Source organism: Ruditapes philippinarum, unplaced genomic scaffold (assembly GCF_026571515.1).
Source record: "Ruditapes philippinarum isolate M1 unplaced genomic scaffold, ASM2657151v2 ctg7514_1_1_1_1, whole genome shotgun sequence".
Lineage (NCBI taxonomy): Eukaryota > Metazoa > Mollusca > Bivalvia > Venerida > Veneridae > Ruditapes > Ruditapes philippinarum.
In genome coordinates, this window is record NW_026854888.1 from 1 (window position 1) to 19947 (window position 19947).

The 19947-nt window shown below is 34.9% G+C and overlaps 1 protein-coding gene across 1 annotated transcript; it reads left to right on the top strand.

Moving 5' to 3' along the window:
• Positions 1-7953: 7953 nt before the first annotated feature.
• Positions 7954-19128, top strand: LOC132741421 (ATP-dependent DNA helicase RecQ-like). Its single transcript, XM_060729576.1, has 5 exons — positions 7954-8027; positions 8882-9099; positions 10010-10150; positions 10554-10670; positions 19121-19128. The coding sequence occupies exons 1-5, from the start codon at positions 7954-7956 to the stop codon at positions 19126-19128; spliced, it is 558 nt and encodes a 185-aa protein (XP_060585559.1).
• The last annotated feature ends 819 nt before the right edge of the window (positions 19129-19947 follow it).

Below are 19947 nucleotides of genomic sequence, written 5' to 3' on the forward strand. Positions count from 1 at the left end.
TTTTCTAGCTATTTGGGTTTTTTCAAAGAAGATTTTTTAAGTTTTTGCTATACACATATAAGGAAATCAATGACCCCCGGGGCGGTGCTAATTTTGACCCCAGGGCTTTTATTTGAACAAACTTGGTAGACACCTATTAGAACATGTTTGATGCTAAATATCTTAGCCATAGCTCTTTGAGTTCTTTAAAAGAAGATTTTTTAAGTTTTTACTATATGCATATAGGGAAAATCAATGATCCCCCGGGGCGGGGCCAATTTTGACCCCAGGGCTTTTATTTGAACAGACTTGGTAGACACCTATTAGAACATGTTTCATGCTAAATATCTTAGCTTTAACTCTTTTGGTTCTTTAAAAGAAGATTTTTTAAGTTTTTACCATATGCATATAGGGAAAATCAATGACCCCCTGGGGTGGGGGCCAATTTTTTGACCCCAGGGCTTTTATTTGAACAAACTTGGTAGACACCTATTAGAACATGTTTGATGCTCAATATCTTAGCCATAGCTCTTTGAGTTCTTTAAAAGAGGATTTTTTTCAAGTTTTTACTATATGCATATAGGGAAAAATCAATGACCCCCCGGGGCGGGGCCAATTTTGACCCCAGGGCTTTTATTTGAACAAACTTGGTAGACACCCATTAGAACATGTTTCATGCTAAATATCTACATCTAGCTTTTTTGGTTCTTTAAAAGAAGATTTCTTAAGTTTTTACTATATGCATATAGGGAAAATCAATGACCCCCCGGGCGGGGCCAATTTTGACCCCAGGGCTTTTATTTGAACAAACTTGGTAGACACCTATTAGAACATGTTTCATGCTAAAAATCTTAGCTCTAGCTCTTTTGGTTCTTTAAAAGAAGATTTTTTAAGTTTTTACCATATGCATATAGGGAAAATCAATGACCCCCCGGGGCGGGGCCAATTTTGACCCCAGGGCTTTTATTTGAACAAACTTGGTAGACACTTATTAGAACATGTTTCATGCTAAATATCTTAGCTTTAACTCTTTTGGTTCTTTAAAAGAAGATTTTTTAAGTTTTTGCTATATGCATATAGGGAAAATCAATGACCCCCTGGGGCGGGGCCAATTTTGACCCCAGGGCTTTTATTTGAACAAACTTGGTAGACACCTATTAGAACATGTTTGATGCTAAATATCTTAGCCATAGCTCTTTGAGTTCTTTAAAAGAATATTTTTTAAGTTTTTACTATATGCATATAGGGAAAATCAATGACCCCCGGGGCGGGGCCAATTTTGACCCCAAGGCTATTATTTGAACAAACTTGGTAGACACCCATTAGAACATGTTTCATGCTAAATATCTTAGCTGTAGCTCTTTTGGTTCTTTAAAAGAAGATTTTTTAAGTTTTTACTATATGTATATAGGGAAAATCAATGACCCCCCGGGGCGGGGCCAATTTTGACCCCAGGGCTTTTATTTGAACAAACTTGGTAGACACTCACTAGAAGATGTTTCATGCCAAATATCTAAGCTCTAGCTCTTATGGTTTTTTAAAAGAAGATATTTAAAGTTTTTTCTTTCGGTTGCCATGGCAACCAGAGTTCTGCATGGAATTAAATTCTTTGAACAATTTTTAAAGGTGACCACCAAAGGAACATTCCTGTTAAGTTTGGATGAAATTGGCTTAGTGGTTTATGAGGAGATGTCATTTAAAGTAAAAGTTTAAGGACGACGGACGGACGGACGACGGACGGACGGACGCCGGACGGACGGACGCCGGATGAAAAGCGATCACAAAAAACGAAGATTATTAAACATGAATATAATGAAATATATATCGGATATGACGAAAAAAGTACATGAGCTTAATTTTAAAATATATATACTGATTTTGATAGTGTAGGTATGTCGTTCAAATAATATAAGAAACATACAGAAATATTCTAACGCTGTACACGCAGAGAAAAATCAAAGCACTGAATGTACTGATGGGGAGGCTATGACAGAATGTTTCAGACTTATAGTTTCTTTTCTTTTTGCTTAAAATGTGCTGTTAAATAAGAAGATATGCACATTGCGCCATTTATCGTTCAACCGTTCATAAATATGGTTAATATGGTTGACTATTGATTTTGTTAATATTCCAGAACATTTCTTTGAGGTCTACATTCGGACTGTTAATCATGCAAATTTTGAAAAAGCTAAAAACCATTTATAAATGACATACCAGCAGGTATGACGACTGTTCATTATAAGATCATAATACCATTTTACAACTGACGGTTCCTTATCAAAATATTCTAGGACTGTTCATCATAAATACTTTATGTCATTTTAATATCATTGAATGATATTAACATCTGCAAGTTAAGCAACATTTTAATTGAACATTAAAATTAAACATATTTACATGTACCATAATTGAGATCAATAAGACACTGTCTTATGATGAGTATAAATATTCATGCTCTACGGACAGAAAGTTGTCTTCACCCGAAGCAAATCTCGAATAAAATCACGTTTCAGAAAATTATTCCCATTTCATTACTCGTCGCTGACTTTGACGGCTTCGGATAATATTAAAGCTAAATATTTCTTGAAAAAATACATATCTGCAAAGCTTATTCAAAATTGAATCAACCTAAGTGAAAATTGATCAGGAAGTTATATCTTCTTTTTTTACCGCCAAACACTCAACCAACTTATGTTAGTTAATCGATAGATTTTAAACCTCACTAGCTTGAAATATATACTGCGGAAAATCTGTTGTTAACAGGGTGTGCGGTTATTACGTAGGGTTTTCCTTGTCGACCATTTCCCGCAAATAGATGAGAACATCGAAGCGTCAGTGCTATGAATGGTGTTATAAATAGCGTGTTTTGGAGGTTTTGTTGAAACTTCTCCAAATCCCTCCAGAGGTATGCACGTCGCGGAGAAGGCACACGGCAGGTCAAGGTCAAGTCATCTCAAGAACCAGAGGTGATTGGTTGACCTGTCGTAACTTACTCTGGAGGTTTGGCGATAATGAATGCCGTTTTTGTTGTCGTCAGTCAGGAAGTTGATGCCTTGACAGTACTGTCGTCTCCTTTACCACTAACGAACGAAGAATGGGCTACCAGGAAGATTCTGCTTGAAAAAGACGTCCCCGTTGCTATAATCTCGGACAAATGATTATTCCGGCGCCGAGAATAAATGAACTTAAAACACACACACTTTTGTTGAAAACAAAACAAAAAAAACAAAAACATATTTTCTGTAGTAATTTTTCAAGTGTTGTAAAATGAAAACGAAATTCGTCTTATGCCGCCAATCATTTTTAGAACACAAACATATAAGTTCTTTTTATTTGATTTATTCAAATAAACATTAACCACTTCAGCGCGCGCAAATATCGTTTTCAAATTAAAATTTCGTAAGATATGTTGATGACTTTCCGATGCTCGACTGTAAGTCATTCGTATATATATGCGGTTTTTTTTGTTTTGTTTTTTTAAAGCTTTTTATTCTTTAATATTTTTATGTATCTCATAATCTGTATTGAAAATTTTATTACACATGGACTATCAAATTATGATTCGTTGCCCTAGAATTGAATAAACTTTCTAATTACACAATACGGAGTCACTCATTTGATTGAAGACTGATATTTGCGTCTTTCTCTGAAATAATTATTTCCTTGTTAAAACATATTTGACCACATATTTCTGTTCACTTTACTTCCGATTTTTGTTGTACCGAAACACATGTTTCTATTTGTGTTTTCTATTCGAATCTATAATCAGTTTAATGGGATCACCACCGGGTAAACGACTACTAGGTACTTTGGTCATGTTTTTTACCCCAAATATTTGAATGTTTCTATTGGGATTAAAACGAGCGTACAACTGGTTGTATAAATCCCTGACCTGTCTAATTCCAATTATGAGATTAGTGGATATATTAAGACTTTCACTACAAAATATTCCTAAACAAAAGAGCACATGTTTAAATTTATTCCTTTACAAATAAAAGATCAGAGTAGGGATCTGTCAATTGCCAGACATATTTTTAAAAGATACTTTTATGTTAAAAGTTTGATTAATGAATTATGTAAGATGAAAATATAAGTATTGCTTTTTTTATTTTGCTAATATTAAATGTAATCTTGTGGTAAAATTTTGTCAAAGGGTCCTTACGGATTTTGTAGTTAAATAGTTTTTTTCGGCGATACATGGTTTAAGAATATAATGTTTTCAAACTATATGTTCATCACCATTAGTGAATTTTTAGTTAATTGTATGCAAAATATTTACAAACAGCTATATGATATAGCGGTTTATGAGCGTTTTCCGCGTACAACCTCCTAAGGTGTACTAATAAGTTAGTTTTCCTTAGTTATCACGCAAGCATGATCCATGTCTCTGATGTAAGCGACAGTTTACCATTTTTTGTCTTTAAAAAAATATTAAGGACTATGATTGGTTTATAACAACAAAAGAACATGCATGATATTGAGACTACGGTGTTGCAACGTTCTAGTTAATGACCCGTCATAAACAGTTGGTCGCTGCGTAGTAATTGGAAAATTGTTTTCAAAAATAATAAAGAATATTTGCCACCTAATTAAAGCATTTACCTATAAATTTTTATTTATGCTTTTTGTTAAAAAAATATTGATAAAGTTATTATATAGAAGGGTTTTCATACCAGAACTATTTATTACCAACGTACTTATGCCTAAACCTGATAACCGCGGCAGTATGACATCACGGAGTAGTGATTTTGAAAAAAATAACAAACAAAAATCAAAAAATTTTCAGAGAATTATTATCTTTACAATTGCAGATATGAAATAAAAGAATGAAATTATTTTCATATTGTAAATGTCTGTGATGAGTGATGAGTCAGCTTAGAAAAAATCAAGGTACTATTTTTTGACCTGATTACCGCGGCAGTAACATTTGACGGATGGTATTAACATTGGGGAGGCTATGCCTCCCCAAAAATGGTTTAACGGATGCATTCACTTGAACATAGCACGCACTAGTGTTACCGTGTTTCGTGATATGCACGAGGTCATCATTAAAAAATGTTTTTATGCCCCTGCCGGGTAAAGGCCGGAGCATACAGTGTTACTCTGTTCTTTCATTCCGTCCTTCCGTCTTGCCGTCATTATCAGTTTCCGTTTATTATCTTGATAACGGTTGCTCAAATTCAAATTTGACATATGTATATATCATAGGAAAAGGCGGGTCAAGTTTGAATTTGGTCATGGTCCCGTGATTTATGACAGAGTAATCCCGTCCATTATCTCCGCAACAGTTGTACATATTCAACTCAACTTTAGCATATAGATTATTAGCCATAAGAATACGCTGGTCAAGTCAGAATTTGGTCAAGCTTTGATGACCACTGACAGAGTTATCCCTCTTGAAAAAAAACAGTTTCAGCCCTCACACTTTTGTGAAAATGTAAGTAAATAGTCATTATATCGGCTACAAACATGCAATATGCAATTTGCAAAAGGTTAACGCTGAATAGTTTTTTGAGCTTTTTTTAAATTTTTTAAACAATTTTGTATAATATAAAAATTTGTTAATTGTGGTTGAGAAATACTTTTAAACTTTGATTGCGTGGTTATGTAACAAAATAAAAATATTTCTTTCTTTTACATCGCTAGTTTAAAGCTGTTTTGAGAACTACTTGTTGTATGTCGGGAAAATACAGTGCTTGAGGTTGAATGTAAGCATTGTATTTCAGAAAATACAAAAAGTGTTTCTAAATGCTTCAATATAGCCCTATTTAGGAATACCTGTCACAAACTGAAAAATTGACAACCAAAGTTCACTACTGCTCTTGTAGCGACGACCTGCAAAATGTGTCTTTTAGTAAAGGAAAGAGGAAACGTCACAGGGTGCCAAGTCTGGAAAGTACGGCGGATGTTGAAACAAGAATGATCCTTAAAAAAGATATACGAGCGAAGTAAAACTGGTTAAATTTCATATGTTAGTTCTTAGTTTTCTTTTCCATGCAAAGTAATAAAGAATTGCATAACAATGAGATAATTTCTTGTAGGGATATTAATCTTGAAAAATGGAACACTTTAAGATGTATGTGTTTCTAAATAATCCTGTCGTGTTTCTTAAGTGAACTCAATTTCTAACCCAAAAATCTACGCAGTCGGTATTGCATTTTTTTTATAAATACTTTATTAATATGCAGAAATGTAATATTATAAAGATTTTATCAACTGAACACATCAATAATCATATAATACTTTTAACACTGTTTGAACAACATAAACTCAGGGTACCTGATATGTTTTGATATTATTCTCGTTATTTTGGACAAAATTTAAAAACTCAGATCTTGTATAAAATAAACTCAGTAAGTTCTGTAAGTTTTTACGTAAAATAAACTGTTCATTAGAAAATGTAATGAGATCTGAATGCAAGAAATATTGTTAAACAAGACGTAAATAGCAGAGCAATTAAACTAGAAAGTGAAAGAACTATTTTGTATATTTAATTTTAGAAATACATGTATGCTTTTATTCTTACATTTTATTTCCGCCGGTTATAATTGCCAAATTCAATCTATATATTTGCTAAATTAAACAATTTCTCAAGATCCTTAAAGATCGTTTAGCACAACATTATTGTGGTGTGTGTGGTATTTTTACTTTTTGGCATTTTTCTTCTTGGGTGGTTCCAATATTCCTACTTGAATATTGTGGAATCACCCTAAGGGTATGTTGCCTGCTCTTTAAATTTGTCTTTTGACGTCATATCTGTGATATGACGACTTCATATGAACACATCTGCGGATGTTTAAAATTCCAAATTATACCAGTTTATAATAAATGTTGAATACTGCTTAAGCCGGTGCTAGGGGCGTGGGCGGTAACTTGCATATTGTGGGGCCTTCACAAAAGCAATAAAACATAACAAGAGGGCCATGATGGCCCTGAGTCGCTCACCAGAAACAACTGCTTTTCAGTGTTGGAATGTCAATATATTATATAAATATTGAATTTGAGCATAGAATATGTTTAAACAATAATTTGAAGAAATGCCATGACCTGGGGTATTTAAGTTTTAGCTTAAACGGGGCTTATCAAATTAATATGAGCAAACTTGATAAAAGACTACCTAAGAATGCTTCGAAGTTTGGTGATCATCTATCAATCATTGCAGTAGGAAATGATGTTTGGAGGTTTTTTTCTATTTTAAGCTTTAGTAGCCCCTAAAAGGAGCTAATCAAATAAATATAAGCAAACTTGATAAAAGAGTACCCAAGAATGCTACAGACAAAGTTTGGTGATCATCGATCAATTAGTTCTGTAGAAGAAAATTTTTAAACGCATTTCTATTTTTAATTTTAGCGGCCCCTAAATGGGGCTAATCAAATTAATATGAGCAAACTTGATAAAAGATTACCCAAAAATGCTACAGACAAAGTTTGGTGAGCATCTATTAATTATAGTCTGGAGGTCCTTCCCCTTTCGCTACGCAAAGAGTCAGGCATACGCTGTTTAATAGTGAATGTGATGAACTATTCAAAATAACAGCAATTTCTAACATTACTGATCATCCAGTAATTAAAGTCACGGTGTTTAGGTAAATACATGCTCAATAATTTGAAAACTTCAAATCGTCTGTAACGAGATTCTACTCGGTGTGTTTCGAGATAATTTAAACTTGCATAGTTATCAGACGTTAATACGTACTGTGCAATTTCGGACATAAGTTATTTTTAGGGTCGGCGTGGGGTTTAGAAGTTGTAATTCACCGATAGTGTTTCATACGCCATATAAATTCTTATCATTTGATTGATTATTGCCCTTTTCAATTGTGTTTTGCCACTGTATTTGTGACAGGTCTTGATTATAGACCCCTATTCCAGGATATAGCCATGCATTCTTGCACTCTTTCATTAATTATGTACATGCTTTCAGATAAATAACCTGAATCCATAGAACAACCAGGTGTTGGCCTTACTATATGGAATGGCAGAGTCACGCAATGATAAGGTAAATATTCTGCATAGAATGAAGAAAAGTTTTATTATCATGTCAGAACTGTAAGAATAACATCTCAGACAGATTTCTATTATGAGACTACATGTCCATTAATATATTTATAGATATACCTTGTTTTAACAAAATACAGGAGTGCCCATTAGTGGCTAAAAGTGATAAATTCCACTACCAATTTGAAAATAATTAAATCCCATGCGAATGAAGTAAAATAAAAGTTGCATATATTTATATATATACTTTACCATGTTTGTTTATATTTTGAGCAAAAATATTCAACAGCCCTAAAAAACTACAACAAGGCTTATAATACTGACATTCAACAATTAAAGCCTCTGCAAACATGTTGTTGGTTGGCAAGGACTGTGTCTGCTGCCTTCCCACTGGAAATGGCAAATCACTGATTTTTGAAATTCTGCCTTTTATTGACACAAATTCATTTGTTGAACCCTTAAATGTGATTATTCTGCAAGAATGCAAAATGCTTGGTGACAAAGCTGTTGCCTTGCATCAAATACTGATTTAAGTCTAGTCAAGGATGGAAAGATAATTATGTTACATTTTTGTCATCCAGAGGACATTGTGAACAGTAAGCATATTATTGATCTCTTCAGATGTGAAGAAATGAAAAAAGGAAGATATATTTTGTAATTGACGAAGCACATTGTATCTGAGAATGGGGGCGAATTGTTTGACCAGTTTACAAAAACTTGGGGGAACATGAAAGATTGTTTTTGTTTGTAGTGTGCTAGCACTCTCTGCTACAGTGACAGTGTCGGACAAAAAGCACATAATGAAAAACTTAAATTTTGATTGACTGCAAATATATTTGTGCTACTAGAGAAAACATTGAACTCATTGTCTTAAAACGAATAAGTGTTTCTTCAAAGTGAAACAGTGCAAGTGCACCCTATGAATACATTTTCAAGAGGGTATTGGATGATTTGGTTGATCTCGGTGACCAGTTTCCTGTCACAGTAATATATTGTAAAGCCATGCAATGGATAGGCTATGGTTACCAGTTAGCCAGAGAAATCCTTGGCGACAAGTTTTATGCTGGTGAGCCAAGTCCAGAAACTGCAAGAGTAGTGATGTTCCATTCTTCCATGGAGGGCAGTGAGGCATGTGTCAATATGCACATTGTCATTCAGATAGAGTCAAAAACAAACCCATTTCAGTTCATTCCTTATTTATTTTAATGAAAATAAGAAATAGTGAAAATTATTCATACTATTATTATTATTGAAAAAAATTACAAAGTTATATAAAGACTTTGTTTTTTGACTGTATCTTAATGACAATGCCTCATCAGTTAATTTCATTGAATGAACTTCCCCTATTGGTAGTGTGCCTGATGCTCACCAGCATAACAATATATCACTGTGACAGGAAACTGGTCACCAAGATCACTCCAACAATCCAATACACTCTTGAAAATGTATTCATAGAATGTACTTGCAATGGTTCCCTTAGAAGAAGCACTTGGTCAATTTAACAAAATGAGTTCAATGTTCAATTTTGTTGAAATAGCACAAATATATTTGCAGTCATTCAATTTTAAGTTTTTCATTATGTGCTTTTGTGCGACACATGTCACTGTAGCAGAGAGTGTTAGCACACTATAAACAGAAGCAGAACTCCAGAATACCTTAATGTTGCTATTTTCTCTAATAAATTCCCACACCATTCCAATTAGTGAAGCAGGGTGTCAATTTGACCATTGAAATGACCCTTCAAATTTCCAATAGGCCAAATTTGACCCTTAGTATTTTAACTGAAGGGGGGTCAAAGTTTATTAAAATCTTGGGGATTTGGCCATGTAATTAGCAATACAGGTCAAAATTACCCTCAGGATTATGTGACTGTATGACACCCTGTTAAGCAATATTTGATAAATTTTTTGTATTAAAAATAACCCCTATTTCAAATCGGGGCTGGAAAAAAACCAAAAACATGTTTAAAATTTTCATTTCTTGTACAGGTCAAAAAATTGATCAATTAAAAAATTAGGCCTTTTGAAACGAAAAAATGACCCTGGCAAATCTCCAAAAGTCACCAGATCAGTGTAGCCTGAGGCTGGTATTTGCTTCAGTGGCGCTTGGCATGGGAGCAGACCTTAGGCATGTTGAGCGTGTGATACATACAGGACCACCTTCCACATTAGAAAGTAATAAATATATATTTTTCTTTAATTTACTTAATACATTAAGTTAAACAATTTTAGTTTAAAAACAAAAGACCTACATACATGTAAATATAATAATACTTTAAGGGACATCCGTTGCCAAGTGGTTAAGATTGTTGACTTCAAATCACTTGCCTCTCACCACGGTGGGTTCAAGCCACATCAGTGACTTTGAATTTTTCAAGTGAGAAAGCTATCCAGCTAGCTTACGGAACGTCGGTGGTTCGACTCGGGTGCCTGTGTCCTCCACCATTTAAACTGGAAAATCGCCATATAACCTATACTGCGTTGGTGCGAAGTTAAACCTAACCAAAAAAAAAATAATCTTAATACTTGCTATAGCCATTTCTTGCATTGTAGTGAAAATAAATATCATTTATTTCAGCATATATTCAAGAAGTTGGGCGGTGTGGACAGACTGGTACACGCGTCCATGCCATACTTTACTACAACAACAGTGACCTGGCAAACCAGCACATGCAAGCAAGCATGAAGGACTTTTGCAAAATAGATAAATACAGAATCCCTAAAGAAAGCCCAACACGACAAAATTGAAAATGTTGCAGGCTCGGTTTGATTGAGCCTGTTCATGGACGGTACTGGAAAGTGCAAGTTACCGTCCACGCCCCCTAGCACCGGCTTAAGCAGAATTCAACATTTAAACATGAAATAGTAAAATTTTGAATTTAGAAGCATCCGCAGATGTGTGCATACGGCGGTTATCATGGAACCTTCAATGTGACACTTCCGTGCCATTCCATGAAAAGCGGCGTATGGTCCCCAAGTAATAAAAAGCGTGTGCCCTAAACGAGAAAACAATGGGCGGAACTAAATAAAATTGAATTTTGAAAGGGGATCAGAGGTTATGAAGCCTGCATATCACAGATAAGACGTCAAAAGACAAATTTAAAAAGCAGGCAACATATCCTAAGGGTGATTCAACATTATTCAAGTAGGAATATTGGAACCACCCAACTAGAAAATGCCGAAAAGTTGAAACTAAAAATACCACAAGCAGAACAGTAATGTCGTGCTGAACGATCTTCAAGGATCGAAAATATAACATCATTGATTAAATGTACGGGGAGACTTTTTACAGCCGCCACACGGCACAAATAACACGGATGTGATCATAAAATAGATAAATACAGAATCCCTAAAGAAAGCCCAACACGACAAAATTGTAAATGTTGCAGGCTCGGTTTGATTGAGCCTGTTCATGGACGGTACTGGAAAGTGCAAGTTACCGTCCACGCCCCCTAGCACCGGCTTAAGCAGAATTCAACATTTAAACATGAAATAGTAAAATTTTGAATTTAGAAGCATCCGCAGATGTGTGCATACGGCGGTTATCATGGAACCTTCAATGTGACACTTCCGTGCCATTCCATGAAAAGCGGGCGTATGGTCCCCAAGTAATAAAAAGCGTGTGCCCTAAACGAGAAAACAATGGGCGAACTAAATAAAAATTGAATTTTGAAAAGGGATTCAGAGGTTATGAAGCCTGCATATCACAGATAAGACGTCAAAAGACAAATTTAAAAAGCAGGCAAACATATCCTAAGGGTGATTCAACATTATTCAAGTAGGAATATTGGAACCACCCAACTAGAAAATGCCGAAAAGCTTGAAACTAAAAATACCACAAGCACAACAGTAATGTCGTGCTGAACGATCTTCAAGGATCGAAAATATAACATCATTGATTAAATGTACGGGGAGACTTTTTACAGCCGCCACACGGCACAAATAACACGGATGTGATCATAAAATAGATAAATACAGAATCCCTAAAGAAAGCCCAACACGACAAAATTGAAAATGTTGCAGGCTCGGTTTGATTGAGCCTGTTCATGGACGGTACTGGAAAGTGAACGATGTAAAAGAGAACTTATTTATGAACATTTTGGGTTTATCAAGTCTGAAAGACCAACAATATGTTGCAATATTTGTCAGACTGATCTTGGCTTACAATGGCATTTTTCTCATTTATCCATAAAGTAAACAGTGAATTTTCTCCCCATTTATGTTTTGTTTTGATACATGTCCATTTATCCAGATCAAAAATGTTTACATGTAACTGTTTTAATTGATCTTGTGCACATACTTGAAATCATTATTCTCTAGATGGGGCACTAATTTAAGAGGAATAGCTCATATTTGAAAGTAGGTGACAAATACTCTTACCTAAAAACCATTGGTGTTTGATAGCAGGAATATGGATCAAAGACCATGTTCAAAATCACCATTCAGTGTTTTTTTACTTTCACATATAGATGCAGGAAATATAAAAAAAAATGTTAGCAAAAGTTATAAACTTTTCTTGGGTTTCAAATAAATAAATACAGCAGTAAAAACTTCAAATTATAAAATAGCTTTTTTACAGTCAAGTTCATGTTTTCTTTCTAAAGATACATTGTTAAATCTGCAACATATAATACATGATTGTATAAAAATCCAAGGACACTGAAGGTTATTCATTGAAATTATTTACTTTCATGGGGGTCTTAATTTCATATAAATGTGTTTGTATCATAGTTTGGGGACCTTTCTGTTGAAAAAGTGTCAAGAGTTAAATCGTATACATAAATGCACAGTGCGGTAACTGGAGTGCAGGTATCAGTTACCCGCACTCCAGATAATGCCCGTTGATTGGCTCATTTTTGCTGGGGTTTACTTATTGTGACGACAGAGAAAGGGAAAGCGGCAGAAATATCATATTCAAATGCTCGTTCATTGGTTACTTTTTTCTGGGGTTTCATATTGTGACAACAGGGAACGTGTTTTTATGTTTGACTATGATACAAAAGAGAAAGAACACCAAAACACTCGGCAATCTACGCCCCCTCGTACAAATCAGATAGCCTTGTGTTTCGATGCTCTTTCTATTACTTATAGGACGATGTGTGTTGCCTATAATTTGCCAACATCATGTTATGCTTTTTGAAATAAAAATTTTAATTTTTTGCAGTCACGTTTTATTTTTATGCATTCTACTATTTCCAAACATATGGTGTTTGGTATATCTATGCATATAATTGGGAAAAAAAACATATTGATTTAAGGCACAAAATGTGGACGCACATACTTTAGTTTCATAACAAATAACATTAATTTACTTTATAGGGCTTATGTAAAATTTACTGTCCAAAGTTCATAATACATATAAAATATGATAAACAAGATCAACAAGGAAATGCGGCGTTCAATGAACGCAACCCCATATGACCCAGCAACAAGAACCAGTGGCAAGGAGCCGAGGCGGACCCCAAACAAAAACAGGACAGGGCACAAGACAGAGCACGGACAGGTTAATCACTAAATGATAAATAATAAGTAACTGATTAGGAATTCAAAGAAAATAAATAAATGATTGAATAATAAACCCACAAAGTCAACGGGCACGGGGTTATCAAAGAAATAAAAACTAGAGGTAAAGGGGGAAGATACTTACCGTAGACGAGACAACAACAAGGGAGTTTGTGTTTTTTCCATCCACAAAAAAAGTTCATCCAGATTTAATTTTGTAAAAGGATTCCGTGGCATATCATTTAATGATTCGATATGCCGGTCACATCTGTGTTAAAAAGGCCTTATTCCCCGTAAGTCTGAAATTATGTGCAGCTCATCTTGATGTGAAGATGGGGTCTTGTGTTTTTGAGAACGCCTCAGTACAAGGGATTGAAGGTCATAGTTTTTCTGAAATTTCATTCATCCCATGAAAGGAGGAACTTTTTTTTTTCATTGAAGCCTCAGAAACATTTAAACACATAGACTTCATGTGGTTCTTGGTAACTCTTACCAGATGTTCCATCTGTAAATCAGCTGGTATGTTACTATTTCTTTTCCCGCCTGTGTTGACGAGCAGGCCATACAAACTAGAACTTGCAACCTTTTCACTCAATAAAGCAAGCTGCTGGCAAAACATTTGCAAAATTTCTATGGTATATTTTGACCTATGGTTGTGGCATTTCAGAAATACCATCAGGTATTTTAAAGTCCTTAGTAATCGATTTCTGTCCGGCACTTTAATGATATCATTCAGCTGAAGAATAATAAGACCCAGCTCAACCACAATTTTGCCATATACATGAATGGAGTCACAGTCATAATTTTGGGCTTCAGCCGCAACTGCTTGATTTTCACTTAAAATATGATAAACAAGATCAACAAGGAAAGGCGGCGTTCAATGAACGCAACCCCCACATGACCCAGCAACAAGAACCAATGACAAGGAGCCCAGGGGGACCCCAAACAAAAACAGGACAGGGCAAAGACAGAGCACGGACAGGTTAATCATTAAATGATAATTAATTTGTAACTGATTAGGAATTCAAAGAAAATAAAAATAGGCCCACAAAGGGGAAGGGGACAGGAGACCGGGAGAGGGGGTGGGGAGTAATCAAAGAAATAAAAACTAGAGGCAATGGGGAAGATACTTACCGTAGACGAGAAAACAACAAGGGACACAAGCAAAAGTGTCACCAAAACAGTATGAAACAACATAAGACATACATCTGAGGAACACAGTGGGGCGCCGCCTTGGAACGGTCAGCAGCATAATAATGACTGCTGGGGAGTTTAAACCGGTTAATGGTGCACCAAACCTCGCTCTTAGCCCCACTATGTTCCTACTTTCTACTTTCACTGAATATTTCTACTTTCACTGAAAATGCTTTCAACCAAAGGCCTAAGGCTCCTTGCCATTGGTTCTTGTTGCTGGGCCATATGGGGGTTGCGTTCATTGAACGCCGCCATTCCTTGTTGATCTTGTTTATCATATTCTAATTAGCTCACATTTGCCATTTGTTAATGACTGTGATGTTCTTGTTCGATGGGTCAGGTATATCAGGAATATCAGGTTTCGTATTTGTATCCTCCACCTGAAAGTACTCACGTGCTGCCTCTACCACATGGGAGATAATGAAGGTCACAGCAAATTCCTTGTAGTGGTTCTTTACATCTTAAAGTGACATTATGCACATCCAAGGGTATATAGTGAGGGAACAGGCAAGTATCAAAATAAGTTTTCATTTTGCCATAATTCCTTTTATTTAATAATTTACTTCCCATAAACAATAAATAACAAACAGATCGAAATAAAATTTCTGTAAATATCTATTACAATTTACCTCTAACGCTCAGTTTATAAAAAGAGTGGGGCAGTCTTTTTATATTTTAGGCAGATTTATAATTTTATCCTTAACGTTTTCTAATATCAACTGTTGATCAAACACTATTTTAACAGTCAATCTTTTTAAATATAAAGTCAATTCAGCTCAACTTGACTATGAAAATATGAGCATAATGTCACTTTAACCATCAGCATCTTTTCGTTGAAAACGAATTGTTTGTGAATGCAGTGGTAAATTTCATTATTTAATGTATGATAAAGAATTTGGTAAAAGCTAGCCAGCACAGTCATTTGCAGATGAAATAATTCAAATGTTATGGGTTTTAAATGCCAGGGTGAGCGAAACGGGGAACCACGCATCTGTTCGCGAACGAACACTTCCGGGTGATAACAATTCTGAGGAAACAAATCGTCTAGTTGCAGTATTTTTCTTGAAATACAGGCTCATTAGGACCGAGTTTCAATTGTCGAGCATAAAAACATTAAATAGTAAGTAGAATTCAGTTGCTTTAATGTGTGTTATACCCTGTTGGTCTCTTTTTTATGCATTTCAAGCAAAAATGTTAGTTACAACGTACATATCATGGCGGTCTCATCTTTTGGACATATGGTAATGGACGGTAACTTGCATTTACAAGAACCGTTCATGAACAGAATAAGTCAAACCAAGTCTACAACATATTCAATTTGTCTTGTTTGGCCCCGGTCTCCTGTCCCCTTCCCCTTTGTTGGCCTATTATTCTTTTCTTTGAATTCCTAATCAGTTACAAATTATTTATCATTTAATGATTAACCTGTCCGTGCTCTGTCTTTGCCCTACCCTGTTTTTGTTTGGGGTCCGCCTGGGCTCCTTGCCACTGGTTCTTGTTGCTGGGTCATATGGGGGTTGCGTTCATTGAACGCCGCCTTTCCTTGTTTATCATATTTTAGGGATTTCGTTTATTTTAGTTAGCAAGTGTAACAATAAGATTTGGGCTAGTACCAACAATTGTCGTACATTTTGATAACAAATTTTAGTATGGCGATCGACCTTTGATTATTTAATTTCTTATAATGCAATTTAACCCCTAAGAAAAATATCAGTGGTTGGGTACTACTACTTGAATATTCCTACTTGAATACTGTATAATCACCCTAAGGATATGTTGCCTGCTTTTTAAATTTGTCTTTTGACGTCTTATCTGTGATATGCAGGCTTCATAACCTCAGATCCCCTTTCAAAATTCCATTTTAATTAGTTCCGCCCATTGTTTTCTCGTTAAGGGCAAAAGCATTCTTTTACTTGGGGACCATACGCCGCTTTTCATGGAATGGCACTTCTGTGTCACATTGAAGGTTCCATGATAACCGCTGTATGAACACATCTGCGGATGTTTCTAAATTCAAAATTTCACCATTTTCGTGTTAAATGTTGAATTCTGCTTAAGCCGGTGCTAGGGGGCGTGGACGGTAACTTGCACTTTCCAGTACCGTCCATGAACAGGCTCAATCAAACCGAGCCTGCAACATTTTCAATTTTGTTGTGTTGGACTTTCTTTAGGGATTCTGTTTTTCTCTATTCTATTTGAAAGTACCTTATGATAAATATATAGATGAAAGAAGATATTAAAAAGGAAATGATGAGAAATGCAAACTTGAAAGATATAATTGTTGACGGTGCTAGGGGGTGTGAGGGATGTTGCACTTATATAATTATTAATTATCCCTCATTATCCCTCATGTACAGACTCAATCAAACCGAGTCTGCAATTCTTATGTAATTTTGTTGTGATTTATGCTTCCTAGGGATCACTTTGTTTCCAGACTTTTTGTTTTCTTTTAAGTGTTAATCCCTAATTGTACTTAAGATGATTCTGTAGATGTGTACATTCCTACTGTAATATCTAGGTGTCCTACAGTACCGCCCATGAACAGGCTCAATCAAACCGAGTTTGCAACATTTTCAATTTTGCCGTGTTGAATAATGTTGAATCACCGTTAGGGAATGTTGCCTGCTTTTTAAATTTGTCTTTTGACGTCCTATCTGTGATACGCAGGCTTCATAACCTCAGATCCCCTTTAAAACTCCATTTTATTTAGTTCCGCCCATTGTTTTCTCTTTTAGGGCACACGCATTTTTTTACTTGGGGACCATATGCCGCTTTTCATGGAATGGCACTACCGTGTCACATTGAAGGTTCCATGATAACCGCCTTATGAACACATCTGCGGATGTTTCAAAATTCTAAATTTTACCAGTTCATGTTAAATGTTGAATTCTGCTTAAGCCGGTGCTAGGGGGCGTGTAACGGTAACTTTCCAGTACCGTCCATGTACAGGCTCAATCAAACCGAGCCTGCAACACTTTCAATTTTGCCGTGTTGGGCTTTCTTTAGGGATTCTGTATTTATCTATTTTGAATCTTTAGGGATTCTTATTTTCTCTATTTGAGAAACTTCGTGCTCAGTTGCTGGAACACACATCTGACAGGTTTACATTTCAGCTGAACACGCTCAGTCCTTTCATCAAACAGATTCATCGTAGGTCCAACAGCTTTCAACCAAGAGATCTTAAGGTCAGCTTATTTCTCTGTTTTATCTAATATCAGAAATTGACAAACCGGATTTTAGCATCTGTTCAGAATGACAATTCATAATTGTTTCTGCTGACTTTACACAGGAATGACCTCGACAATTAATATGTCTTAGTTCCAGGACTTTTAACAAAATAAAAAAATCAAGGATAGTTTCATTGCTGAATAGTCCTATGGTCTTGACCGCCATCTGTTAAAAATAAATAAGATAGATTTAGACTGTGCTTATTACAATAAAGTGGCTTCCAAAATCTGTATGACTAAATGGTGAAAAGTGTTAAAATATACCATCCTTCAAAGTTACATATATCTGTCTTCTGTACTAACTTTCGGTTGCATCATTGCAAATACCTACAGGCAACTTAGGATCATTTGAAGTTTCTGATGATCTGGAGCCTCCTACTAATAAGATATCAAAATGAAACTCCTAAAGAACGCTCTAAATATTGCTCTTCTATGTTCCCTTAAATCATTGTTTGACTTGTCAGTTAAACAAAGATTGTGGTGCCTTCAATAACAACATATTGTTTTAATTACTTAGGGTCATAACTCAACATACACAAATGGAAATGTGTGGGATAAATTCGTCTCTGACGAGGTTTTTAACATGCAACTTTTCATCAAAATAAACTGGTGAATACTCTTAAGATTATTTTAAAATCCAGCCTAATACACTGAAACATTCTTTGACTAGGATTATCTTGAATACTTCTATGATCTCCACAGTCATGGTCTTGCTAGATGTAACAAAGGTTGTTCGTACTTCTTTTTTTCATTATTTTTGTCAAGGTATAAGGGAAATGACTGTAAGCTTTAAGCTAAATTATCTAAATAGTCTGTACACTATTCCCATGACTTCGCAATAGTTGATGGAGATAGTCTAAACAAAAGACACGCATGTTGTTTAAGACCAGAAGAAAATACTTGTGATGCCGTCTTGTGTTTCGTCTTTAGAATAGTTCTTTAACCTACAAATAAAAAACGTATTTTAATAATGTAAGTTGCAGAAGTCATGGGCATGTCAGAATTCCAAATTTATCACAAAGTTTATTTAAAAGCTATGATAAATAATCATCAAATGTCAGGTGGGACAAAATGATTACTTTTGACTAATATAGAAGTACTTTCTACTCATATTCTACTCATTTTCAAGTGTGTGAGTTATAACTTTAATTTTGATACATGTGCAAACAACTTGTTAACTGGACATTGTTTATCGGTTAGGTATGCTCTTTTCTTTTTTTAGGTGTTTGATTTCTGTTATCATGATAACCACCAATATACCACAGAGCACACAACGTGTCATTGCACTTGTTGTTAGTGAAACTGGAATTCTCTATCTCATGTGCATCATCAACCAGATCATAATATAGTCTCCGTTTAACTTAAAAACATAGATATTACAAAAGAAAATTATGCACTACGAATTGTTTTAGCATTCACACCAGTGTTGTGTTTAATATTACTTTTTATTAGGTTTATAGCTTTCACAGCATATGAGTTATACAGGATGACTAGTGTGATGATCTTGTATAGGTTTCCTTCAGTTTCTGCTGTGGGAGAGCAATAATTATGTTTTTTGTAATTCCTGGTTCTAAATCATCACACTGGATCACATTATCTTTTATCAATGTTTTTAACTAAGCACAACAATTCAGTTGTCTTGTTACACTTTTATTTTGAATCCTCTTTTACCTTTAATAACTTATCATAACTTTTAACACACTTTTATATACAATCAAGTTTTAAGAATACATTTTAGAATTCTTTTTAGAATACTTTTTATAATTCTACTTTTCAGAATAATTTTACTTTTTAGAATGAATGATCACATTGACAAAATACTAGCAATATATACCATCAAAGATTATTCTAGATGAAAGTTACTAGTACATTCTAAACTACTATAGAATACAGCAGAACAAATACATCAATCATTTCTAGCAGTATCTAGATAATTATAAACGTTATACATCATTGATTATAAATACAAATCCTTTAACAATGTAACCACTATGAAATGAAAACCCAATAACTATTCATCAATACATTTATAATCTTAATCCCTATTCA

What these genes read in the sequence shown, in the direction of transcription:
- LOC132741421 (XM_060729576.1), top strand. Translation starts at nt 7,954, where the DNA reads ATGGCAGAGTCACGCAATGATAAGGTAAATATTCTGCATAGAATGAAG. An exon ending in TTTATTATCATGTCAGAACT is followed by an intron (nt 8,028 to 8,881) that starts GTAAGAATAACA and finishes AAAGTGAAACAG; the next exon opens with TGCAAGTGCACCCTATGAAT. An exon ending in CCATTCTTCCATGGAGGGCA is followed by an intron (nt 9,100 to 10,009) that starts GTGAGGCATGTG and finishes TTTGAAACGAAA; the next exon opens with AAATGACCCTGGCAAATCTC.